At 52.0% G+C, this 26,619-nt stretch overlaps 2 protein-coding genes and 1 long non-coding RNA gene across 9 annotated transcripts in view; 1 reads left to right on the top strand and 2 right to left on the bottom strand.

Moving 5' to 3' along the window:
* Positions 1-9,419, bottom strand: part of Nod2 (nucleotide binding oligomerization domain containing 2) — a 39,000-nt gene extending 29,581 nt beyond the window's left edge. Inside the window, exons 1-2 of one of the 2 annotated variants that reach the window (XM_040735309.1) lie at positions 9,165-9,419; positions 3,198-3,664 (exon numbers count right to left, since the gene is read on the bottom strand). In XM_040735309.1, coding sequence (XP_040591243.1) covers positions 3,198-3,656 — 459 coding nt within the window. In that variant the 5' untranslated portion in view covers positions 3,657-3,664; positions 9,165-9,419. The remainder of the gene's footprint in view (positions 1-3,197; positions 3,665-9,164) is intronic. The other variant, XM_040735308.1, reaches the window with a different exon arrangement.
* Positions 9,420-17,147: 7,728 nt separating this feature from the next.
* Positions 17,148-26,227, top strand: Snx20 (sorting nexin 20). 6 transcript variants are annotated; one of them, XM_040735323.1, is made up of 5 exons: positions 17,151-17,304; positions 18,270-18,326; positions 21,084-21,222; positions 22,710-22,861; positions 24,004-26,227. In XM_040735323.1, the coding sequence occupies exons 3-5, from the start codon at positions 21,093-21,095 to the stop codon at positions 24,670-24,672; spliced, it is 951 nt and encodes a 316-aa protein (XP_040591257.1). In that variant the 5' UTR covers positions 17,151-17,304; positions 18,270-18,326; positions 21,084-21,092; the 3' UTR covers positions 24,673-26,227. The 6 variants fall into 6 exon arrangements, with proteins under 6 accessions (XP_040591254.1, XP_040591257.1, XP_040591255.1 ...); XM_040735321.1 differs by having other exon boundaries at positions 21,081-21,222; XM_040735320.1 differs by lacking the exon at positions 18,270-18,326 and having other exon boundaries at positions 17,148-17,304; positions 21,081-21,222.
* On the bottom strand, positions 22,265-24,046 carry LOC121135930. The gene is made up of 2 exons (XR_005873047.1): positions 23,912-24,046; positions 22,265-23,142 (listed from the first exon to the last, which is right to left on the bottom strand). It is a non-coding gene; the product is annotated as an uncharacterized LOC121135930 (long non-coding RNA).
* Positions 26,228-26,619: the final 392 nt, after the last annotated feature.

Raw genomic sequence — 26,619 nt, 5'->3', positions numbered from 1 at the left:
GGATGCGACACTTGGACTTTATTCCAGTCAAGCGGTCAGTCAACTATGAGGGAGCCTTTAGACACTCAGAAAACTCAATTCCTAAACAGTTTGTCAAAAAAATAGACTGAGGGATACATGGTCTACCAAAATGGAGTAACCAGCCTGTGTCAGCTGAGAACAATGGCTGTTCTGGGAGTCAGAACTGGCTTTAATGATCTCAGAGCAGCTGGGCAGCACAGCCCACTTCCTCGGACCACATTCCCAGGCATCCTTCCCACGCGCCTCACATCACCTCTGCCAGCTGCTCCAGCTTGAACAAGCCCAATGACCTTGTCACTGACCTACTAGCGGGTCCCTGATAGACTCCCAAAGAAGAAGCCAGGCCACATCCCAAGACCCTGGTAAGTTACTCTGACCTGGGAGCCTCCATCTAAGAAGAAAAGACAATATTGCTGTTTCCTGACATCAGTATGTTTAGGTTGCCACTTCATTGTTTTAAATAAAATATACTGTTTGGAAATTGCTAGCAAAAGATACAGAAACCATAAGGAGAAACAAAGGAATGATTAACAGACAAGCCAGATCATTGGCTGCCTCTACTGTATGCACCTGAAGGACACGCAGTTTCTGGATGTGGAGAAGTTTTTACCCTAGACACAGGAAATGCATACACTATTTTGTAGGCATGGTACACTTCCCAATTTGAAACTGTTTAAGTCTGTATTGTGACAGGAGCAAGCAAATTGGAGCTCAGTCTGTCACCTCAGCCCCACTGGCTTTAGCATCTGCATGAGTCACAGGGACAGCTGGTATGACAGTTGGCGTTGCCAGCCTGAGGTTTCCCAACAACTGTTATCCCCAGATGAGCAAAACTACATAGTGCTTTCACATCTTATGACACAAAGGGAAGTGTACACTCCCTGGAAAGAAACAGGCCTAGATTCAACTTCTAGCAGGCCTTCCCAAATGAGCAATTTGTCCTTCAACAAACACACCCTCCGTTGACGGAAGGATGTAGCAGGGCTTAACTGGGATACTAGAGAGAAGGCTCGTCCCATGTCTAGTGCACACCATCCCTGGTGCACACGCTCCCTAGTGCACACCTCCCTAGTGCACACGTTCCTGGTGCACACCCTTCCTGCGCCTGCTCAGGAAACAGGGGCAAAGGGGGCTCTTCAACTTGCATTCTGCTTTATTCCACAGTGTGTGTTTTCAGCTCCCAACCTTCAGCCAATGAGAGCCGCCTCCACAAAGAAATTAAGGGTTAGTGCTAGACACACGTTAGCTGGAAATGCCATACATCCCTCCTGCACTGAGTTAGAAATTGAGCCACCGAGGAAAAGAAAAACCAGAGACCCTGGAATGTCAAAGCTGAAGGGAACTAAGAAAAAGTGGCTTTAGTCAATTAACTTCAGGCTGTGGGACCCCTTTGTCACCTCCAAATTCTCAGAGCTGCTTTTCTGTCCCTTCTGCCGTCACATCCCTCAGCTCACTCCCTCATCTTCAGGGACCGTTTCTGTGGTCCACTTAGTCCTTCCTCCTGTCCTCCCTTCCTTCCTCCCTCCCTCCCTCCATTCCCTCCTTCCTCCCTCCCTCCCTCCCTTCCTCCCTTCCTTCCTTCCCCATGTAGCCTTAGCTGGCCTGCAACTCACTGAGTGCTGGGATTAAAGGCGTCCGGCCCCACTTTGCTCACGGAAATCCAGCCTTTCTCCTTTCTAGTAGGTTAAAGGCGCCTCTGTCCTGCTAATCCCATAGATTTGGGGAAGATCATGCTCTCCTTTCTGTTTTTCTGGGTATCTACAGGCATCCATTGGTTGCTTCTTTGGCCTGTGAGTTTTCTTGGACAATCTCAATACTTATGATATTCCTGCTCCCATCTCCTCCAGAGTCTAAGCATCTGGTGGCGCTCTTCAGAAAATCTCTCCCCGGATGCACAGCTGAACACTAGGTCAAAGGTGAGGCGCTCCAATCTGGTAACTCCTTCGTGAGCTGATTCTACCCTCACAACAGGTCAGTCACAGGAGGCACCAAGGAGGGACAAGAAACATGTGCTTTTGAGTGCCAAGGGAAGGCACACTGAGGCATACCTTCAGGCCCCTCACGCAGTAGTGAGAAGGCCCAGGTCATGAATGTGCTGTGAAGACTTAGCCAACCAACGCTGGAAACAGATGCTCATTAATGTCCACCTCGGCCTTTGCCTACCCAAACTCACCTGAGGTCCGACCTGCCCATCCTCGCACTGAAATGTATGTGGTTCTACTAACTTACTCATCTCATCAACCACTACTGCCCAAACACCTATCACCTGCAAATTCTCAACACAGCCAGCTTTAGCACGGAACCTGGCATACCGTAAGCTTCGTAGATTCCAACTGAACGAACGAGTCAAGGAAAAGTCCACCACTGACCGCCCCTTCACTACTGCGGATTTCCCGAAACTGTAAAGTAGAATGTCACTATTTTCCATGCTTCTCAGGAAGCCCGAGGATCACCATTTACAGGAAAACAGAGGTTTCAGAAATACCCAGCGATACTTTTCTGCCCTTGTGGTTTCTGCTGAATCACTGCGTTTCATGGGCAGTTACCTGCCAACTCGAATGCAGTTTCATATCTGAAATCCTAGGTGGCATTTAAACTATATTGGCACACAGTGGGCTGTACTATTAAATTCAGATTTAATATAATGCAGAATTATTCTCCATTGAGCAGTAAAAGTCTGCAAGCACAGAAAGCCAGCAGCCAGAGACGATGGTTAGTGGACTTCCCAGACGCATCTCTAATTGATGCATGGGTTAACTCAGTGAGTACCCCCCCAAACCCTTGAGCATCAGAGATTAACAGTGAGACGGGAGAAATGAAGGGTGGAGGCTAAGGCTAGGGTAGAGCAAAAGGCCCCTGCACTGCATACAAGCAAAGGAAAAGAGAAAAGAGAGGGAGGAATAGCTGGAGAGCTTCTATGTAGAAACATCCAGTCACAGGGAATTGCCCTAGAACCCGCATCATCCTGGCTGCTGAGTCCAAGCCCTGCACTGCCGAGCCACAGCTGCCCCCACCAAAAGTGACTTGCTGGCACAAGCAAGAGCAACTTTGACCTGACTGGTCAGCTCTGCATGGGAAATCTCACCAGTCATGCTATCCCATCGGGCTGACTGCAACCGTCTTGGTGACTAAGCAGCCTGCCCCTGTGAATTCTGCTGATACAGGCCGCAGCTTACCCTCTGGGATGACGTGAAGATTGGCAGCCTGATCTCATCACATTCGTACTGGCTCAGGAATCCCCGTTCCCTTGCCAGCTCCAGCATGGCTTCTACGTGGTTGTAGAGTCCCCGGACAATGGCTGGCCGGTGACTCTGCAGGACTCTGGTTGGATGAACCGAGTGAGTGTCCCAGCAGCCATGCAGTTCAAGGTTGTGACTGTTAGCCTGGGACTCCTGGACAGCTTCAAGGAGCTTCTGACAGCCCCAGTCACCCTTGTTCCAGACTGTGTCCAGGAGGCGCCTGGCAGAATGGGAGAGAGGCTGGCCGGGGAGGCTGAGGCCCTCATAGTCCTCCCAGGACAGCACATCCCAGGACAGCAGCCAGTCCAAGATGCTCTCAAAGCCCTCCAAGGACCCCGAGACCAGCAGTGCCACCAGCTGGCTCCTCTGTGCCTGGAAGTCTTCCTGTGAGCACATGTCCCAACCTGTAAGAGAGCAGGGGAGGTCAGAGGTCAGGACATGGTTTCTCTAGAAGTCAGGCTGGGGAGGAGAGGTCAGGAAATTACTTCTCTAAAAGCCAGGCTATGTAGAGAGCAACCTACTCCAAGTCCAAGTGGGCTACAGTTGTACTCAGGCACTCTCCAGTCTAAGCACCCCACAAAGGGACCCCAGGATGTCAGGAAACTAGCTGGAGTTCCCATGGGTTTAACGCAGCCAGACACTTAAATCCTGGAGGCCCTGGGCTCCCATAGCTATGCTTGCTAAGTTTCACAAGGCAGAGTTGACCGAAGTAGTCTCCTGAGGATCAGTTCCCTTCTACACAGGTCACACTCACAGCCATACGGCTTTGGAACCACTGGACCCGTTAAGGGCATCCTAAGTGCCTCATTGAAACATTGCATGTCGCACTCTCAACTTCTAGAAAGCAGGTGCTGTGGCCAGCCCCTCTGCAGAGAGGGAGCCTGAGCAAAAGCAAATTTTGTAGTAATTGTCATAGCTGGGAAAGACAGGGCTGGGATTGGAACCCAAGCAGTGGGACTCCTAGCCTGATGCAAACCTTTGTCTCTTACTGGTCTCCCCACAGGCCCCCAGCCCTGTCTGCACATAACCTATGACTGCTCCCGGGCAGAACTGGGGCTTGCTGCAAAGATGCCAGACCAGGTGAGGTAGGATGTCAGGGTGCACACAAAGTTGGCTTGAAGCCTACTGGTACACTACCCGACAGCAACACATACACAGACACACAGGCACACAGATACACACACAGAGACACAGACACACATAGGGACACACACACACACACACACACACACACAGATACACACACAGGGACACACACACACACAGGGACACACACACACAGGGACACACACACACACACACACTCACACACACACACACACCCCTAAGGCCCTTGCTCCCTCCCAAGCATGTAGCAGCACACACTGCTTGCTGCCCTGCTATCGCTATGCTCAGGAGCTAGTACCGAGCTCAGCCTTCAGTCCCAAGAGCTGGGGCTTTGAAAGCTTGGGACCATCAGAGTTTCAGGCATGGAGATCCCTGAGCCGCAGAGAAAAATCAGAAAATTTCGGTGGGCCAGTTTGTCTTTGCCACTGTCCCAGATAAGGGCTGGGCCCGTGCCCAGAGGAAAATGAAAGTGAAAGAGGACAAGGCACAGAGGGAGAGGAACAAAGGCGTCCTTTCACAATCAGGGACATTCTAGGTTGCTCCTGCAGTGGGGGGGGGTGCTGGAGTCGAAGCCTTTCCTGTTAGAGAGTGGCCATCTTCCCTCTACGGCAGGCGCCCACTGCAGGCTAGATCTCCCTCATTCTGACACCCTGAAGCTTTGCCCAGCACTGGGCTCAGTGAAAGCCCTGGGGATGTCAACTCTAAGCACACCCATGGAAGCCTGGGGCTGGAATGCTCAGGGCTAGCTTCAATCTCTAACTCAGAACCACATTACTAGCATGCAGGCCAGCAGCCTGGGGCTGGCCAGATGGGCAAAGTGAGGCGGGGAAGCTACCTAAGCCTCTGGCAGCTTAGGAGAGAAGGTATCCCTACTGTGGAGGCTACTGTAAGCCAGGAGCTGAGAGTTTTCAGTGGTCAAGCAGGTCACCTGCCCTGGGCTCCAAGCAGAGGAGCCAAGAGTAGGGGACAGGGAGACAACAGCAAGGGGCAGCGTGAGCTAGGGTCAAGTCATGGAATGCTTCTCATCTGCGCAAACCAGCCCAAGTTGGAGCACCAGCTAACTAACCCACCACGCCTGCCCAGGTCCTGAGGAAAGTAACCGCCGGCCCCTCCTACTCTGGGAACAGCACGCAGCAAGGGCAAGCACCCTGGCCTGAGCACTGAGGTGCAGTCCCGAAGTATGGAGGGTGGGAAGGGCTAACATAGGATGCCTGGCTCACTTTACCTTCAGGGTACTGGGTAAACCACCTAATGTTTCCTTCTTCTGCAAGCACAAGGGCCAAAAGGCCCAGAGGCATTGCACAGGCAGTCCCTAATCCAGGCGACCCACCCTAGGGGAAATCCTACAAGCTGAGCAGGAAGCCTGAGCTGGCAGGCCAGCACCCAGAACTTGCTAGTTCTTGGCAGTCCTGGCACAAAGCCTGGGACATCTACCCTGGCTTTCAATCAAAGACCCTAGGGACATGAGATGTCTCCAACCAATGTGCTTGCCCAGATAGAAACAACTGGGAGAGGGCAGGAGCTCTCTCCAGATATGCCAAGAGCTGGCCGGATACCCAAACCATACACACCCAGACGATGACGTCAGTGGTGTGGACACAGGCAGGGTGAGGCAGGAAAGCCGTGTGGCTCGGTACTCTGCCTCCCACCCGCAGCTGGAAATTCCCATCTTGCCAGTCTCCTGCAGACCACAAAGCAAGGCAGAGCCCCAAAGACCAGTTCCGTCAGTCCCCTGCCTCTGAGTACGCCATCTTCCTATCCCATCTTAAGCAGCTGGAAAAGAAGACCTGGGTTTGATACTGTCCTCCTGACTAGCTGAGGAGGTCTTCCATTAGCTCATCTTGTTCGGCTAAGACTGGAAGAGAAAAGCAAAAGGGGTAGATGCTCTTGTCACCTATTTCATAAAAACTGGTCCTAGAATCCTGTTCTTGCGCCTTCCTACTCTGCCAGACTCGCCCTCTCCAGGTTAAACACGACGTTCTGACCTCCCTGCCTTTTCTTCTCTGTCCAGCTAGTGCCGCCGCCGTGAAGTCACCCTTAGGCTCTTCAACATGGAACCCAACCAAAGGGGGCACCTGCTTGCTGATACAGAGGGTCAAGGGGATCTACAAAGATCCCTCTCATCCCCAAGCCCCCAAACTCGCGCGCACGCACGCACGCACACCTCCGTGCCCTAGCACCTTCCTTCCTTCCTTTCTTCCCAGGATCATCAGCAGCCTGGTTTTCCTTGAGGTTCCCAGCTGAGGATTTGTTTGAGGGCTGAGCAACTCTTGCAATGTCCCAGGCCTCCTGCAGATAGGAGAGAAAGGGTACCCAGAAGAGTGCAGGGTGCAGTTTCTGAGCTGTCCTCGTCCCTGGCTGGCCAAGCTTTCCCGGGGGGCACTAACCCCACTCTCCCTCTCCTCTGAGTTGATCCCCTGGACATCAGTTCCCCTCATAGACCAAGCAGACTAATTCACTCTCCACTTCTGCCTTCCCTTGTCTGGGCCTGATCTGCCATCCCCAAGTCCTCCCTTCATCCTTCCCCCCTCCCACAGCCACTGCAAGTGAGAATGCAAACCATGACGTGCAGTTTTGGCCTTCCTTTCTGACAAGGACATTTGTTCTACCTGCTCACCCTCCTCCCTGGAGCACTTCTCTTGAGGCCATGAAGGATTTCTCTGACCTTCCTCCCCAGATGCTAGCTGCTCTTTCTAACCATTCTACCTCCATGACGGGTAACACCCCACCCCACCCCCACGCCCCACCCTGTCCAACTGAATCACTACCACTTCTCTGAGTACTCTCCCTACATAAACCCACCTCCCCACAGGCTTAATTCCCAACTGTGTGTCAGCAATGTCATGACAGTTCTGGACAACATTTAACATTGTGTGGTGCCTACCAGCATCTCCAAACAGATACAAATCAATCACTGGACTGCCCCCTAGCAGCTCCTCTCTCAAATGAAAGTGGCCCCAAGCCCCCAGAGTCTGACACTCTCATGCATCACAGACTATCCACCTAGCCTTCAGTAGACCCCAAATTCGAAAGCCACAGATTCTCTCTCCACCTCTCTCTATACCATGACATAAGCCCTGAAGCCCCCTCATGGTTCCTTCATCTGCCATGACCCCCCCTGGAGGCCAACGTCAGTCACACAACTAGATGAACCCGCCGGGCCTTAAGTCAGAGCAGAGACCTTCTCTGTTCGCAGCCCAGCCCACCAGTGGCTCTCATCATAGTCAAAGCGAAAGCCAAAAGTCTCTACAGCAACCTCAAGCCCAATACAAGAGACCTCAGCACCCACCCGTCCCTCCTAGCCTCCATGGACTCCTTCCCACCCTGCTGTAGGTAGGCCCTAGCCTGCTCCCTCACCCTCAGGACAAGGGAGCTGCTCTGGTCTGCCGTGCTCCTGCCTTTGCCTAAGATTTATGCTCAAAGGGCACTCACTCTCTGTCCCACAGATAGTCACATGACTTGCCCATCACCTCCTTACGACTTTGTTCAGTGGTCACTGTCTCAGAGGGGCCTTCCTAGCCTATGCAGAACCGTGGTCCCCAAGCCCTGTCCCAGTCCTTCCTGTCATCTGCGATGGCACGCATTAGCAGTGCTGGAGCTCCTCTCTGGACCCTGGGCTGAATGAATGAGAACGTCTTTATTCCACACAGCTTGGGGAGGTAGCTGTGGAACCAGAGAGTAGCCACTGTAAGGCACAGGCTTTAGCCAATGGGCTAGTAGGAAGCACCTGCTCACTGGGCCACACTGAGTGCTGACCTGGGTGAGAGACAGGGGCAAAGCGGAGCCGGTGCCAGCTTGGAGCTGCATGTGGAGACCACCTGGCATCAAATGGCCAAGAAGCCAGGGGCTCCAATAGCCTCACAACAGACTGACTCGGGGAGAAGCAACAGAGCTGTCACTTTGGTCCTTTTCACCAAGAGGGCAGAGGTGGCCGATAGGACCAGCTTTTCCAACCCTGCAGAACACCAACCCTGGGGGGAGATCATACTCCACAGGAAAGTCAACACCCCTGCCCCCCCCCAGGACCCTGCAGGATCTGAATGAAAAACAGCCCGAGAGCTTCAGCCAGCTACAGACCTCCCCAGAGGCTTGGGAGCTAGCTTGCCCAGACACAGAGGCACGGATGGCTTGAGAAGCCTAAGAGAGATCAAGCCCGGCCTTGGGCAGGTGGTCGTGGGTTTCTCCAGGCAGGAGCAGAGTCTGGCCCCAGCTCCCACACTCACAAATGAGTAAGGACAGCAGGAGATGCCGGCAAGCATCGGGGAGCAGCAGCTGAGGTTAGAGAGTGTCTCTGAAAACTAAAGACAGAGAAACTGAGGCCCACAGAGAGGGGGCAAGTGGGCCAGGAATGGCTCCTACTGTGACCCAAAGCAGGATTTCCTCCTTCTGGGTAAGGACCTCACCTGCGAGTTTCCCCTCTACTGTCTCAGCCACCCCCAAATCTCAGCCTCCCCTTAGACTTCAAAGGAAGCCCGGGGGCTTCGATGGGCTTCCCGTGTCCTAAACCTCTTCATCTCCAGTGACCACGGCTCCCCTCGAGCCGCCCCTTTTCCTTCCACAGCCTATCTGCCGATGCTTCCAGGGGGAAACAGAGTCCCTTCTGGAAGGAAGCACAGTCAGACCAGCTCCAGAGCCAGCTAACACCATCACAGGGGTGGGACATTAGGCGCTCGTGGTCTCCACCACACCGAGCGCAGTCGCCCGGAGCCCTCAGTCTGCCCCCAGAAAAACCTCTTTCACACACCCACCCATTACCCCAGCACCCGCAGACCACAGAAGCAGCAGGCAAGCACTCACCGGCAGCCGCAGCGCCAGCGCAGCGCGGGGTTCCTCCGCCCGCCTGGTGGTGACTCCTCGGGGAGGCACTAGGACTCCCTCCGTGATCTCGCCCCGCCTGGCGTCCCACCCACTTAGCCAGAGACCCCGCCCACTCCGGCGGATTCGGAAGGGCGGCCACACCCCTCCTGATATCTCTCTGGGGACAGGTGGTGAGACAGGTATCTTGGAAGAAGCCTGCCTGCGATGCAGTGTGTCCTACCCTTGTGTGACCCACTTTCTGGGCCACTTTCCAATCAGGAGGAAACTATGGAGTCCCGGGAACAAGAGACAGGAAAGCCCTCCCTGTCAACAGGAACCGATGCAACACCCGGCCTCCAGCCCCTCTTAATGTTAATTTTTAAAACACTTGAATGTGAAGCCTCATAAAAAAATAATTGACACAGTTTTGTGTATAAAGTGAGGACTGATCACTCGAAGGTATGGTTGGGTGGGCAGGCATCTGGAGGGGTCCACAGCAGGGAGAGAAAGCAGTAGCTTGAACCTGGCCAGCAGACAAGACTGGGTCATTGGGTGGGTGGGGCGAATAGGGGGGAGCAAGAGAGGAAGAGGAAGAGACAGCTAAGAGAGAAGGGACAAAGAGAGGAAGACAAACGGGAACGAGCCAAGAGGGTGCATGGCCGAAACAGCAGGGCTACATGGGAATGAGAAGGTGGGGGAGGGAAGCCCCATGAGCTGGAGAAGTTTAGAGTAGGGGGCGGGGTGAGGAGAACCTCAGGTACTGAGTGAGCCTGGAGGCCAGCATGGTATCTAATAGGCGCCACAGATAGTCATTCCTGTGACTTGCTTTTGAAGCTGACAGTGTGTGCTGGCCTCTGCCCACAGTTCATCATGCCCCCACCCACAGAATACTATTCTTGCCCCTAACTTCTTCATGAAAAAAGTGAAGCACAGGAAGAAGGTGCATTAGCCTGTCCACACAGTGAAAGCGCCCGCAGCATGTGTCCCAGTAGCGAACTTCTTAGCAGGGGGACTGGATGTTTTGGGTTTATATTTAAAATTTTTACATTTATTTACTTATTTATTGTCTGTGGGTATTATGTGTGAGCATATGCTTGGCACATGAGTGGGGAATCACAGGACATCTTGCAGGAGTTTTCTCATTTCGCTATGTGATCTGAGGATCAAACTCAGGTTGCCCAGGCTTGGCAGCACGCCTCTACCCACTGAACCCTCACATACGCCCCAGCTGTTCTTACCTCGTTTTGTGGTGGCCGAAGCTGAGGATGAATTTGAAGACCTGATCATCCTTTGTCTTCCACCTCTGCACTGGCTTTCACGAGCTGTCACCCATGCTGGAGTGGGCTTTGGTGATGCAGCTGGCTTTGAGGCATTTCTGCTGCTGCTAGTAGCCCCTCACCCATACTCCTGTAAGTAACCCCATAAATTTGTTGGTTCATCAAACTGAACTTTGGTGGTATCACTACTTTGCTCTGTCGTCGAGTCTCTATCTGAGTGAGGAGGTGTCTGTCCCCATCTCCCCCCAAATAGGATCACACAGTGAGAGCCACCATGGCTGCCTGAGTTCAGATCTCCCTCACTCACCCAGGTTAAGCAGGCGCTGCTGACCGTTCTCCGTATTTCCAGCAGCATTTCCTTCATGGAGCAGCCCTAGTAAATCTCTTTCACAAAGTCAAATCGAGGGTGCTTATCACACTCAGAGTCACGCTGACACGCTCGGTGTCCTCAGAACCACATTCTTTGTCCCCTGTGATGGTTAATGTTGGCAGTCTACTCAACTCAACTGAGATCATCCAGAAGACGGACAATGCATGTTTCTGGTTGTCTATGAGGGCGTTTCCAGAGAAGCTTGGTGAATTGAGTGGGAAGACCTGCCCTAAACGTGGGCAGTATCACCTACTAGGGTGGAACCATAGCAGCCAGATGATCACTGGAGAGGGGTCCTTCGAGGTCTGTTGCTCTGACTTGCACTCTTTCTTTCTTTCTTTTTTAATTTGACCAATGGCTCAGGCTTCTTATTGGCTACCTCTTTCTTAATTATTAATCTATGTCTCTAATACAGTAAAATTATATACCATATGAACAATTATCAAATAAGAATTACATTCACAATGCCTAGTCCATTTGTATTTGGCAAATTTGGAGAAATTACTCCATTATCTACCCTATCTTGGTAAGTAAAGTTTTATACCTAAACCACTTACTATAAATTGTATTACTATCCCAAAAATATCTTTTTAGACCTTAAAACATCTTCTTCTTTTTTTTAGATTTTTATTTACATTATAAACATATCAATCCCAGCTCCTTCTCCCTCCCCTCCTCCTACACACCCCCACCAGCCCCCCAACCCCCACCCAATTCCCACTCCATTCCCCAGGGAGGGTGAAGCCCTCCATGGGGGATATTCAGAGTCTGTCATTTCATTCAGGGCAGGGCCTAGCCCCCCCCCCAAGAGTTCAGGCTGAGAGAGCATCTCTCATTGTAGGACTGGCACCCAAAGTCCATTTGTATACCAGGGATAAATGCTGATCTACTACCCAAGACCCCATAGATTACCTAGGCCTCCTCACTGACACCTACATTCAGGTGGTCTGGATAAGTCCCATGCTTTCCACACAGCCATCAGTCTGGGGTCCAAGAGCTCCCTTGTTCAGGTCAGCTGTTTCTGTGAGTTAAACAAGCCCACTGACTTGCACTCTTAAGGTAAAGAAACAGAGGTCCCCAGAAGCTACTGTCTTCCTCTGGTGGGCCAGCTACCCAGAACAGAGCTGCTGGTCGAGTCCCCACCCTTCTCTGCTCCTTTAACCGGGGTCTTACCTGTCCTTTGGTGGCCACATTCCACAGTCCCCATGGGACTCTCCTTGTGCTCTAAGCTGTGAGGACCAAAGCACCCAGGGTTCATTTCTGGCCTCTGCTTTGTCACAGGCATGACCCCAGCTTGTTGTTGAGTGACTTACTGAAAGGTGGACAAGTTTAGCCAGGCACCTGCCACTGAGCGGCCTCAAGCCTGGAGGGCCCAGTATGTCTGGATATCCTGGATGGCCTCTGTCCTCACTCCATTCCCACCTCAGAATGAGAGTCAGCATCCTGTCGGCACCCCAGTTCCTGTCCTAGGCCATCCCTGAGCTCATCAGTGAACTGGGAAGGTTTTGCTGAGAGGCTGTGACCTGGTCTGAATTCTCCCCAGTTTTACACAGTGAAATCCTGAGGGCTTGGGAGATTGTGGTGGTGGTGGTTCTGTCTTGAGGTCAGAGACTTGGGAATGGATTAGTGATCCTATGAAGGAGACCTGGGGATTGCGTGATGGCAAGATAGCCATGGAGCACAGCCACCAGCATTCTACAGGGGTCCTGATGTTGAGCAGTCCAGCCTCCAGAACCGTAAGAAATACACTTCTGTCGTTAATAAGCCAGATGGTTATAGCAACAGGGATGGCCTAAGAGCATCAAACAACTAAGAAATAAAAGCCAGCTCTCCCACCCACGTTTTCCCATTGTCCCTTAATGCTCCCGGAATCAGCTGTGTTTACAAATCTTATTTTATAAAATAAATATTCCACCACCCAACAGAGTGTTTGAAAAAAATCAGTTCCTTGCCAGGCATGGTAGTACACACTTTTAATTCCAGCACTTGGGAGGCAGAGGCAGGCAGATATCCGAGTTCAAGGTCAGTCTGCTGTACAGAGTGAGTTCCAGGACAACCAAGAGTACATAGTGAGACCCTGTCTCAAAGACAGAAAGAAGGAAGGAAACAAGGAAGAGAGGGAGGGAGGCAGGGAGGGAGGAAGAGAGGAAGGAAGGAAGGAAGGAAGGAAGGAAGGAAGGAAGGAAGGAAGGAAGGGAAAAATGGATCCTCAGCCTCTGCCTTGAAGAGGTGGTAGATGGCGTGAGGTCAAGAGCAGGCTGCTGTAAACAAGAAGGCAGAAGGGAAGCCGCAAGCCAAGGGAAGGAAACGCGCACATGGTGGTGGTCCTCTGTCCGCCCTCGTGGCCTGAGAAAACAGCAGAGCACCCAGATCTGGGACCACCCCTCCCACCCCCAAGCACCCGTCACATCTTCATCAGGCCTGATGAGAAAAGCCCCATTGTCTCCACCTCTGGGCAGCTCCTGACACAGATCAGAAAGAAGCCTCACTGCGCTGAGGTTGAGGGGAGGCTAGGACGCTCAGCACAGTCACAGGCGCTGTGAGCCTGTGGTGCAGAAATGAGGGCAGCTCTCTTGTCCTGCCCACTCTGCCTCACAAAATCAGCCAGCAGCACACTTGGCCCGTGGCTCCAATTTCAAGTCCTGCAGAACTAATAACCTTTGAGATCTTTGCAAAACGGTATGAGTGACATTACAGGTTTGGGGTCACTTGCAAAACACCTTGACAGCTTAGGTTTCTTTGCAAACCTGGAGAGATCCTCCCTAGGGATCATCAATTCCTTTTAACATTTCAAAAAAAAAAAAAAAGAGTTTCAGTATTGTAGTCTCAAGCGCGCCTGATATCTGGAGTGGTGGTGAGCAGCAGTTTATTTACTTATTCATTTTCTATTTTTGAGGCGCTGGTTATTGAGTAAGCAGTAATTCCTGGTGCTGAGTTATTGCTCAATGCAGAGTGCTTGCACATAGAAAAGGGCGGGCTTACTCTCCTTGCGGTTGAGAAGGGAGGGGAAGCTAGTCCAGGTGCACACTGAAGTCAGGGCCTGAGCTGGGGTCACAGTCCAGTTCCTTTTACATTCCCTCACTGTTCATTTGCTTTCACATGTGCTCTGTCACACAGCAGTGACCCACGGAGCCCCCACCACAGGTGGGCACTGTGCTGAGTGCTGGGGACCAGTGTGCCGTTTGCCACGATAAGTAAAAAGGTACGCCATGAGGTCAAGAGCAGGCTGCTGTAGGAGACAGAAGCTGCAAGCCAAGGGAAGGAGAAGTCCACATGGAAAGAACCTAAAAGAGGGTATTTCCAGAAAGGAAACTCCTGAGCAGGCAAGTCTTCACACCACCACGTTCCAGCATGGCTCTGCTAGGGGCAGCAAGGAATGCTGGGAACACAGCAGTGAAGTTGGGAGGGGAAGACAGAGGATGGAGTCTGCGTCGGTTCAGGATGTGGTGGGACAGCGCTCAAGGGTCGGAGCAGGAGAAACACCCTCTGACTTTGGATTCCAGAGAGGGCACCTGGCTCTAAGATGCCAGAATCTCCCCCTCTTCTGGTCTTGGTGTTGACACAAGGGATGCCTGATGTTTGGTCCCGGTCCACCATGATCTTCTCTGTTATAGACCAAATACGTCTCAGACTTTGGCATTATAATCCTAACGCCTAATGTGATGGCCGTGAGGTCACCACACCATGAGGTGAAGACCTTATGGAACTATGTCCCTTATAAAGGAGATCCCTGGGAACTCTCTAGCTTTCTGCTGACTATGGATGGTCACAGCAAAAAGGTTGCCATCCACAAGCCAGGAAACAGGCTCTCACCAAACCCTGAATCTGCTATCACCTGGATCTCGAACTTCCCTGGCCCCAGGACCGCAGGACACAAACATTTGTTGGTTAAACCTCATAGCATAGGGTATTCTGTTACAGCAGTCCAAGTGGACAAGACATTTCCCTGGTCTTTCTCTCCCCTCCTCCTATCAGGCTCTGGGCTTCAGGGAACAGCCAACACCCAGCAGGCGACGAAGTCTTCTGGTCACACTGACCCAGTTGTGTTCTTCCAACACAACCTCCGTGTCAGGTGGTTTCCAAAAAATGGGCCCCAGCCCCAAAAGAGGAAGCAGCGACTGCCACACTATTTCCCCATGGCTGCTAACTGCTGTGATGAGCTCATAGGGTGTAGAGCCTGCTCTCTCTACTCACTGTAGAGAGGGTGGTGTCTCCAAAGATTTCAAGCCTGGGCAGAGATTGGGCAAGACAGCTGCATGATGGGAAGAGGAGGGGCAGAGTAGCACAGCCTCTCTGCAACCTCCCGCCTCCTTGCCACACTGGGCCTTCTGTCAGGCAACGTGAGGCCGCGGCAGGTGAGATACGGCCCCTGGCACCAGGACTAGCGGGCCAGAGGCACGGCATACACAGCAGTTCTCGAAAGCCCATGCCAGAAAGCAATTGTTACGGATGTGGGTGCTCTTGGAATGACAGCGATGACAGGCAGAGAGACAGCACTGGTCCCACTCCCATAAACAAGGCCAATAGGTAAAGAGCACAGGGCCCCGAGAGAAAGGCAAACTATGGAGATCTTAGCATGACATCAAAGGAGATCTTAGCATGGCATCAATCGCCAGCCTCACACTCAGCATGACACCCTCTGATGTTCATCACACCTTGACTCATCTTAAGCTTCCTGAGGACTTGTGGGGTTGAAGCAGATGCAAATAAGGGAGAAACCTCTGTAACTGTGAAAGGCAAGATTGATCCAGTGGATCACGGTCGGTCGACGCTGTCTATTTATCACAGGGTCCATTAAGTGCAAGTGGGAGCCTCGGGAGGGAGAGGATATTAAGAAGCACATGCACCCAAAGGAGCATGCATGGTCTCTCTACAGCCATTAAAGTAATTCAATAAAAGACAAGCAATGGACTCAAACAGAAGAGACAGGCGGGAGACATGTGCAGGAAAAGATGTCCAGCATAATTAGTCTTCGGGAGATACAATGTAAGCTATGAGGTGACACCACTGCCCCACTGTATGGCTACGAGAAGTACTGACCATGTCAAAGACTCATCAACAGCTGGGAACGGGCAAGATGGCCACTCCAGGCAGTGGCCGGGCCCAGTCCAGTGCAGTTGGAAACTCTCTTCCTTAAAGACCCAGCAGAGTCCACTCGGACAGTCACATGTGGCTAAACGCCTAAGAATTGAACCAGTGCGGCAACTATGGTGGCACTCCAGAAACAGTGGAAATGGACATCACAGCTCCAGAATGTGAAAGTAGTGACATGTTCAAATAAGGTAACAGCAGAACAACAGGAAAATATAAAACTCAGCAACACACACACACACATGTACACAGGCATGCATACACACCAAAGAACTAAAGGAGTGTGCATGGATCAATGCATATAAAAATTGAAAGTGAGTAAAATGAAACTCGAGTGTCAGGGATCTATTCCTCGGTGTCAAGTTTATGAAGAAGGGGAGACAGATGGATCACAGCTACCTGTGCCCAGGAGAGAAGAGTAGGGCTACTCTCATGACAATGAGGGGCCTTTGGGGGCTGGACAAAAAGGTTCTAATTTTTGTATTTCTCTAGCCTCTTGCCCCTAAGGACACACACACTGGTTTCCATAAGGGACATCCCTGTGCTATGGTCTGTCTCCTCTGTAACTTTCTGTTATTAATCACAGACATAGCTTAGCTCCAACCCCATAGCCTTCTGTGTCAGGCACCAATCAGTGTTGCAAACATCAGCTCCCCTGTCTGTCAATAGAACATGAAAGTCCCCATTATACCTAGCTCGTAGCTAGGACGATAATTACTAAAAGTATGTGTCCCCAAATCCTTGTGTTAGACTGTGATACCAACAGCATGGGCTTGGGAGGTGGGGCCTTCTGAGGGCTAGCTTCATGAGGGTAGTCTTCATAAAGGGATTCATGTCATAACTGTGAAGCTGGGGTATATAAGGTGGGCTCCCTCTTGCCTGTCCACCTTCTGACGTGCCATGTCCCATGTGGCAGGAGAGCCCTCACCAGACACTGCCACTGTGCTCTTAGATGTCCCAGACCCAGAACCATGAGCTAAATAAATGTTTGTATGGAATTTTTTCAGTCTGTGGTTTCCTGTCATTGCCCCAGGAAGGGACTGAAATAAAGGACTGTGGGATCTACTCTCCAAATGCCAGCGATTGTTCAGGTGTCTAATATGCAGCGAGCTGCTGAAGGCTGCGAGGAAGTGAGGTCAAACTGCACCCCTGTGGGTGGCCTGGTACCACATGGCCTGCCCCATGTACTGCAAACATTTGCCTGTGGGATTCCATGTACATCTTTCAGCAGCCAATAAGCTGGGGCCTCTGAAGCAGACCGCTCAGCCTATTTCCTGTTTTCAAGCCGGGGACTCAGCAGAGCAGCAGACGCTCAACTGTCTTGTTGGACCTTACAACAGAGATCGGAGTGGGGCATGTGACTCTCCTGGACCCCTGGACCCACAAAGCCTGAAGATCCCAGGTCAGTGTTTGACCCCAAGCTCAGCTGACGTCTGTCCACGGAGACTCAGTGGCTTCCTTGAGAGCCCCTCTGGGAACAGACGGGGGAGGGACAGAGCGGGAGGAACCAAGGTTGGTGAGAGCCTCTATCTGTAGGGCTGTCCTTAGAGACTGGGGGCAAAATGGGCACACCCCCTTCACCTTCTAGTCCTTGTTCCTTTTGAAATGCCAGGCACCATGCCTGTTCCTGGGAACAGGTCTAGACTTGCATTTCTCAAAGAGTGAAACAGCAGCGTACAGAACCCGGAGCCAGCCTACCCCCAAGGCTGTTGGAGTGTTGTGAGGTAGACAGCCTACCAGCCTGATTTTTTTTCTTGAGTCCCAGCACTTCCTCTCCCCATCCCAACGGGGATTTTGATGCACACCCACATTCGAGGGCACTTCCTGCAATGGGGCCTCATGAGGAAGCACCAGGGGTCTCATGGTGCTCACCCTTCCCTGGCAGGGCAAGCGGGGATGCTTCAGATGACACTCCAGTGAGACCCGCGAAACCTGCCCAAGAAAGAAGGGGCTTAGAATAAAACTCCAATGCCACTCTCGCATTTCCTTCCTTCTTCTCTTTGGATGGTTGCCTCTCGATTCTTCTGTCTTCCTGGGAAGAGCAAGGGCTTTTATTACATTCTACTGGACGCTCATCCCCTCTGCAACCCCCAAGAAAGGTGTCCTAGGCTCTGCAAGTGGCCCCGTGTAGCCAGGAGGAGAGGGCAGGAGTCCCAGAAGCGGGGCACAGGGGACCCAGAAGATGGGAGAGCAGTTGCCATGCACAGGATCTGGGGCGGGGGGGGGTCACATTTCTGAGGGCCTCCAAGGCCCTGAGGAAGGCGTTCCCTACTTCTGTCCTGGCACCAGATGCCCAAATCAAGAAAGGGGATTTGGAAAGGCCTGGACCACTGAGGCCAGTGCCACATGTCACCATTAACTTCACAGACAAAACGACAGAGGAAGAGTACCGTGTGCCCACAGAAAACACCGAATCCTCGCTGGGTAAGTCAGGTGTGGTGACACACACCTGTAATCCCAGCACTCGGGAGGCAGAGGCAGGAAGACTATGAGTTCCAGGCAGCTTGGGCTAAATAGTGTGGCACTGTTTCCAAAGACTTCCATTAGAAACGACAGCACGTGGACGGACCACCTGCCACCTAAATTCTGCGTTAGCGCTTAGCACAGTGGTCCCAACCTGCGGGTCCCATATTCTGCATATCAGATGTTTACTTTATAATTCATAACAATAGCAAAATTACAGTTCTGAAGTAGCAATGAAATAATTTTATGGTTGGGGTCCCAAAAACATGAGGAACTGCATTAAGGGTCGCAGCGTTCGGAAGGCTGAGAACCTGAGGGGCCCATCCCATCACTAACAGTGGGATAAGGCTTGTAGCCACCCTTCCCAGAGAAATAGGGAAGTAGAAAACAGAAGATAAGAAATAACTTGCCCAGGGGCCATAGTCAGTGGGATGGAGGCCGTGTCTCCTGACACCTCCATAGAGCTGAGGGGTTGGGAAGGGTTATAATCTATTGAGTACCCAAGCATTTACAGAGCTGGGTCAACCAGTCTTCTGTTCTGTGCCTCTGTTTGCCCACATATAACTGTGAGGCTGGATGCAGGGTTCCTGAAGGCACTTATTGGACCAGTGCTTAGAAGCCACCCAGGAAACAGCTCAAGGTTGCTTCCAGCTGCCATATCAAGAACAGTCCCTTGAGGCATAGGCTCAAGGTCCACTAGCCTCCCCACGGCCAACTCAAAGTCCTGAGAGGAGATAATGATATCATTGCACCCTCTTTGAGTTCCTGTACTATGGTGGTTAATCTTGCCAACTTAGCTGGATTTACAATACCCTGGGAGCCAAGAGAAGTATACCTCTGGGTGTGTCTGCACAGTGTTTCCACAGATGACTAAGTAAAGGGGAAGACCCACCCTGAATGTGGGTAGCCCTATCCCAAAGGCTAGAAGGAAAAGAGCGAAGTGTGGTTCAATGAGATGGCTTAGCAGGGGAGGGCGTTTGCTACTAAGCCTGATAACCTGAGTTTGAGCCCCATAACCCATGCCCCCAAGCTGTCATAGGACCTGCATATGCTTCTTAGCTGTGGGACATGCGCAGCCATGAGCACACGTACACACAAGCATACACATGTACACACACGCATACACTTTAAAAAGCAAGAAGAAAGCTGGGCGGTGGTGGCACACGCCTTTAATCCCAGCACTCGGGAGGCAGAGGCAGGCAGATCTCTGTGAGTTCGAGGCCAGGCTGGACCGACAGCCTCCAAAACAATACAGAGAAACCCTGTCTCGTAAAACCAAAAAAAAAAAAAAAAAAAAAAAGCAAGAAGAAAGTGAGGAAAGCCTGTTAATGTAAACATAGTCTCTCCCCCTCTCCCTTCCTCTCTCTTCCTCCCCATCTGCTTCCTGATCCTGATCACCTGGGCCCTCTCTACTGTGATGAGCTGAAACCTGAAACTGAGCAAACCCTTGTCAACTGTCTCACAGGTGTTATCAGTGATGAAAAGAAACCCTAACGCATGTGCCTAGAAGGTGCCCGGCCATTTGTTCATCCGAGATGATGTTTTTATTTCTCTTCTAATTTGCAGCCATCTGTAAAAAGCATACACTTCTAGAGTTGTTTCATTACTAATTCTCAGACACCTAACGCATCAGATCCTAGTAGCAAAAGGACTGTGTAGTCCCTGGTGTGTGAAGGTCCCTGAGTTCAAACTCTATGGGGTAGGCCTAGCTTAATCCTCACACCAGCCTGTGAAGGTGGGTTCTGATATTGAACCCATTTTATAAGACGCTGGGATATAGGGAAGCTAGGTGGCCTGACAGCTACCAAGTCATCCATTCCCTATGTGCACAGACTGGACACTAGAAGCCTGCTGGCCTGCTGTTTGCCTCCTGTCCACTTCTGTAAGAGCAAAGATCCTGCCGTCAGTCAACTTGAGCTCATGTTCCAGTCCACACCTCAGCCCTTGCTGCCAGGCAGCCTGAGTCTTAGTGCCTCACCATAAAGTGAGAATATAGGTAGCCCCTGCAAAGGACGGTCATCAGACTGAGAACGTGTAAAGACAAATCCACAGTCTTGGAGGCAGCTCCACCTTGCTCCTTCCAACGCCCACCAACCACAAGACCTTGGCCTAGACCTGTTTCCTTATCTGTTATTTGGCACGAATGGCAAAGTTTTGTGGGTATTCTATTACAAAGGAATGGTGAGCCAGGCAGTGGTGGTGCACACCTTTAATCCCAGCACTCAGGGGGCAGTAGTAGATGGATCTGTGAGTTCCAAGCCAGCCTGCTCTACAGAGTGAGTTCCAGGACAGCCAGGGCTACACAGAAAAAACAAAGTATGAAGAACCAGATGAGATGAACAAGGCATAGTAAATATTTGCTTAGGAAGATAGATGTGTGGGGGCTGCACTGTAATTTAAAACTGGGTGGTGAGACATCTGAACTAGCCAGCATCTTCCTCCAAGGCAATCCCCAAAGTTATTGCTGTCATTATACTCCATTCCATGTGAAATCCAGAGCAACTGTATATACTTCATGGATCACAACGCTAACTCTGTCCATCAGAGGGGAGGGCTAGGTTTGGTCTGGCTGGGCAGCAGAGGACCAAGCAAGGTGATCTTCTGCCATTCCTCCATGCCTGCCAACATAGATTACAACCAGAATCCCAGGCACCCTAAGATCCTGCAGGAGCCCCAACATGAGCTGGCCGTCACTATTCTCTCTTGCACCTCTAGCAGCCTTGGAGCATGGCAAGTCTGGATCATCCTGGGAGCCCTGGCTGGACAGGACCCATAAGCCAATGCACACCAAGGACCAGGCAAGAAGTACTGCCCTCAGGCCCAGACCTCCCATGTCCAGGACCAGAAGAACACTTAGGTAAACTTGGGCTTGGGGTTCAGGGAGAGGGGTAGAAGGTAATTCAAAGACAAATGAAGCTCTTCAGTGGCTACACTAAGGTGGCTGGGCAGCTGACTGGGGTCACCCCAAGCATCCGCAAGACAAGAATTTGGTGCAGGCTCTTTACATGAGAGACGATCCTCAGAGGCAGAGCAAGGACTGGGAACGAGAGCAGCACCTTGTATGATTGGGGGTGGGGGTTGTCACATGACTGGAGTAGGTGACTGGGACTGAGTCTGGATGGGGGTCCATGGGAAGACGGAAAGAACATAACTAAGTGTGCATCCAAGGGGACAAAGAAGCCAGAGATTGTCCACCATGCCTTCTTGCAAACGCTGAAGAGACACACCCGAGCACGTTGCTGTGTCCTAGAGAGGCCTCAGGGCCCTGAGTCAAGGGGCTTCCCTTAAGAATCCAATAGCGCATGCTCCAGAACACAGCGGCTGCTGCCAGTGGGTCCTAGCCTGGCACCGGCAATACCTGCAATAGTGCCATCTCCTGGACGAATCTCTCTTTACACCTGTTCAAGGTGGATCTGCAGAAGCCTGACATGGGCCAGGCATGGAAAGTAAAACTGCTCACTCTCCTGGCCTTCAAGCTCAGCAGAGAGACATTAGTGAAAACGTGTTAGAAGCACCACAAGAAGGCTACGGGAACTGAAGGGGAGGCACTTACTCCAGTATCAAGGGGTGGGGGCGGGCGCCACATGCAAGTCACGTAGCACAAGATACGGATTTCCCAAGCCTGTGCCTCTTCCAATAAATGCACAAGTATTTACGCAATAGTGTTGGAGGAAACTACACAGATTCTCAGATGGGTGTGGGGCTCATGTGAGGCTTAAGAAGCACCGTAAAAAGCTGGGTGGTGGTAGTGCACGCCTTTAATCCCAGCATGTGGGAGGCAGGGGTTGAGGCAGACGGATCTCTGTGAGTTCGAGGCCAGCCTGATCTACAGGGTTCCAGGACAGTCAGAGCTACACAGAGAAACCCTTTCTCAAAACAAAACAACATCAACAACAAAATGTAAAACACTGTTGGTTTCCAGGCAAGGGAACAGGGGAGCTGAATCCAAAGCAGAGTGGCAGGTACACCGGACAGTGTTAGTATAGTAAGAGCTGAAGCTGAAACATGACCTCCTCAGGGCTTCCTCCTCCACCACACGATGCGCACTGACGGGCTCCGTGGCTCCCTGGAGTCAACGCTGTAGGGAGTACAGAAGCACATGGATGGGTCCCTGTTTGCCAGGTTACAAAATGGTCCATCGGCAGGCTGGGAGTGGGTGGCGCAACATCCCACACCGAGCTTCGTGACAAGCAGCAGTCAAGCGCTGGATTAGCTGAGGTCAACACACTAGGTAGATTCCAGGAGGGAGGGTGGAGGAAGAGTATGCTCTTCCAGAACTCTGATCGCCCATCCCAAGCAGACCCAGTCATCACCCCAGAATCCTTAAAGACACTGTCCTTCCAGAAGCCCAGGATAGCCCCAGCTCCAACTCCAGCATGACCACGAGGGAGCTACAGGAACACTGGCAGAGGGAGAAGAGCGGCTGGAGACACGTCAAGCTGCTCTTTGAGATCGCCTCAGCCCGAATTGAGGAGAGGAGAGTCTCCAAGTTTGTGGTAAGCAGCGCTTAGATGTGATGGAGGCTCTGTCAGTCACCTCTTACATGCTCCTGGGAATGTCTTGGGAGACCTCAGCTTGCCACTCAGGACATGAGGCACTGACTCCCGGTCTTCCGAGAAATGAAGGTTTCATGGTGCCACATGCAGGGTCCCCTGGAGACCAGAGATGTGTGAGTCATGTGTCTGACCCCAGGGTACCAGGTGCCAGTTATCTGCAACCCAAATTCACGGATTCTGTGATATCATCCAAACTGCTTGCTTCGTTTTAATTTGAATTGCTTTAAAAAAAAAAACACTACATTTCAGTGAAAGATCCGTTTCCTGTGACATTAAGAAAAAAATTACAAAAGTAAACACAAAAGAAAGCTGAACTCATACGAAATTCTAGTGGCTAGTCTTGGCTCTGCTGGGAGCTGCCATCTCTGTGAGACTGGGACATCAGCCTGTTCTAGGAAGATAGAAGAGTCACGCCAACCCCAGTCATTCTAGCCTCACCGGGACCAGGGCACCTCGCCATTCATCCTCTCTGGGTCCAGTACAGTAGCCGCCAGGGCATGCTGGGCACAGCTCCCTCCCTCAGATCAGTGAGTTCACTCACTTATTTAATCCCCATGTAGAAAACAGGAACTAATCCCATCCTCGAGTTAGCGAAGCTGAAGCTCAAAGAGACTAAATTAGCAACCTAAGACTAATGTGCCTAAATGTGTTATACCTGAAACAAATGCCCAGGTGTACCACGTGCACTCCCAATGCTTCCCAATTCAGAACGGAGCCCCCCACCCTCTTTAAAGATAAAAAGCCCAGAGAGACCCCAGCTTCACCAGCGAGTCCCCGTGCTCTTTTTCTTCCAAGATGCTTCTAAGCACTGTTATTCTAGGGCCAACTTTGGCCACTACAGCAGGGGAGGCACAGAGTATGCGGGGGGGGAGTGTGACAATCCTCAAAGGATGCTATACGCATGCACGAAAATGGGTCCACCAGATGGCTCAGCCAGTAAAAGCACTTGCTGCCCAGCCGGACCACCTCAGTTCGATACCCAGAACCCACATGGCGGAGGGTGAGAACCAATTCCCACGAGTTGTCTCTGATCTACACACGCACAGCGTGCATTCGGGGTTGTCCTCTCCCTCTGCCTGCAGATGTATCAGGTCGTGGTCATCCAGACCGGGAGCTTCGACAGCGACAAGGCGGTGGTGGAACGGCGCTACTCGGACTTCGAAAGGCTGCAGAAGGCCCTCCTGAAGCGCTTCGGGCCGGAGCTGGAGGACGTGGCCTTCCCGCGGAAGCGCCTCACGGGGAACCTGTCGGCCGAGACCATCTGCGAGCGCCGCCTGGAGCTGCGCGACTACCTGCGGCTGCTGTACGCCGTGCGCGCCGTGCGCCGCTCGCGCGAGTTCATCGACTTCCTGACGCGGCCCGAGCTGCGCGAGGCCTTCAGCTGCCTGCGCGCTGGCCAGTACGCACGCGCGCTCGACGTGCTGGGCGGCGTGCTGCCGCTGCAGGAGAAGCTGACGGCGCACTGCCCGAGTGCCACGGTGCCGGTGCTCTGCGCCATGCTCGTGTGCCTGCGTGACCTGGAGCGGCCAGCCGAGGCTTTCGCGGTGGGCGAGCGCGCGCTGCAACGCCTGCGGGCCCGCGAGAGCCACCGCTACTACGCGCCGCTGCTGGACGCCATGGTGCGCTTGGCCTATGCGCTGGGCAAGGACTTCGCGTCCCTGCAGGGCAGGCTGGATGACAGCCAGCTCCGGAGGCCCACGCACAGGGGCTTCACCCTGAAGGAGCTCACGGTGCGAGAGTATCTGTCCTGAGCGGGCCTGGCAGGTGCCCTGGCAAACAGGCTGGACAGAGACCTGGGTCACCATCGCTGGCCGGCTGCTTGGGGCAATCGCGGGTGGGTTTTGCTGGGCAGCTTTGGACGAAGACCTCTTTATTATTTCTGCTAAGCAGAGGGTCTCCTGCGACCCCTGGAAGAGCCATCTTGTGCCCCTTGGGTGTAAGGTTCTCTGAACTCTGAGCCCACAAGCTTAGCTGTCAAAACTTTGCAGGTAGTCTATGAACCTTGCCATCTCGGAATAGGGAGGACTTGCCTACCACAAAGAGTTCAAGGCCAGCCTGGGCAATTTGGTGAGACTGTCTCAAAATAAAGAGTTCTGAGAATGTAGCTCAATGGCAGAATGCTTGCCAAGCATATGAGATGCCTTTGATTCAACCCCTAATACTAAAATAAAAGAAAAAGAAGTACCTGTTTTTGTAAGCAGCCAGGGGAGAGATTTGCAGGCTCATCATGCACAAATGTGCAATGCACTTCCTCGAAACTGCTCCCTCCTTCTGTCCCAGATCTCCCCATTGCTCCTATTTACCCAGCATCGGTTGCAGGAGTTTCCACCCATTAGCCCAGAGTCCTAGTTCCTTCCTTTGGTGTCACCCACTCAGTTCTCAGGGGAAGCCTACCCCCCCCCCCGTGGCAATTGTGTGATTCTTTGAAGGGCAACAGGATGTTGGGGACTCAGGTGTGGTAGTTCAAGTAGGGATGCTGAGGCAGGAGAATCACAAGTTTAAGAGCAACCTAGGCTTAAAGAAAAAGTGGGTCTCAAAAAGCAAAGGAAGGAGGGAAGGAAGGAAAGGAAGGAAGGAAGGAAGGAAGGAAGGAAGGAAGGAAGGAAGGAAGGAAGGAAGGAGGGAAAAAATTGGATCAGAAAGCCACACAAGCCAAAGGCCCTGTGGCACTGGTGACTTTTGTAAATGAAGTTGCCAGTAGGGATGCTCAGCCACGGTGCCCTGGGGTGGCTTTTCACTCATAAGGCAGCTGTGCCTTAGCTTCTTCGGGTCTTGTACACACAGAGGGAAGGAAGTGGAATGAGATATGGGATGGACTTTGGGAAAGTAAAGGAATCCTCAACAGCTCCCCCTGTGAGACTCAGTGGAATACTCTGATAGCTTGGGGTGCTCTTGATGAAACCTACTGTCAGGAGAAGACAACCTCGGACCGCATTGGGAAGGGGGATCTGGACTAACGATCCGAGCTTACGGTACAGCCTGGCTTGGAGACTTAACCAGCTGCTGAATTTAGAGTGAGTGAACCAAGAGACCAGGGCACCGTTGGACCTGGGCTGGTATCTGGTATAGGAGAGTTAGGTCTTTCAAGGTAGGCATTCACAAAACTGCACCCAAACCATGATGTTCAACAATGACCTCTTGTGGCAACTACCGTAATGGTCCCATGAAGGTCTTCAGAAGGAAGCAGACAGAAAGGCTTCCTTCCCTCCAGCAGCTCTTCCAGGAAGACACTGCAAGTGGGGAAATGCTGGTGTTCTTGAAAAGCCGGTCTTGCAGGAAATTAAAGCACTCAGTGACAAAACAAAAGCTATGTCTGTACTTTGTAAGCTATTTCACGTCTTAAAGGTACTCAATAGAATACAACAAACAAAGCAGTGCTATACAGAGAGCTAAATAGGAAATTCTAGGAAAAAAAGGCTGAGTAACCAAAGAACTGGATTCGCACTGTAAGGCTCAGCACTGAGCCAAAACTTCTGCCATGATTTGAATGCCCTCACTTTGAACTCTAATTGGGAAATATTAAGAGGGCAGGAACTGAAGTGTGGGCGCACACCTGTGATCCCCAGCCCTCAGGAGGCCGAGGCCGGGACTGGAGGGCTGTGTGTTTCAGGGCTGCCTGGGATAGGCAATAAATTTCTTTTTGGCCTGGGCTGTTAATTATTGAGTTCTAGGTCAGCCTGGGGTGCCTGTCTAAATAA

This window comes from Mesocricetus auratus, unplaced genomic scaffold (assembly GCF_017639785.1).
Source record: "Mesocricetus auratus isolate SY011 unplaced genomic scaffold, BCM_Maur_2.0 Super-Scaffold_100045, whole genome shotgun sequence".
Taxonomy (NCBI): domain Eukaryota; kingdom Metazoa; phylum Chordata; class Mammalia; order Rodentia; family Cricetidae; genus Mesocricetus; species Mesocricetus auratus.
This window is presented reverse-complemented; position numbering and strand designations above follow the sequence as displayed.

Coding starts and splice junctions, on each gene's coding strand:
- Snx20 (XM_040735318.1), top strand. CDS start 18,249: ATGTCACCATTAACTTCACAGACAAAACGACAGAGGAAGAGTACCGTG. Junction 18,327..21,080: donor AAACACCGAATCCTCGCTGG/GTAAGTCAGGTG, acceptor TTGCACCTCTAG/CAGCCTTGGAGCATGGCAAG. Junction 21,223..22,709: donor AGGACCAGAAGAACACTTAG/GTAAACTTGGGC, acceptor CTGTCCTTCCAG/AAGCCCAGGATAGCCCCAGC.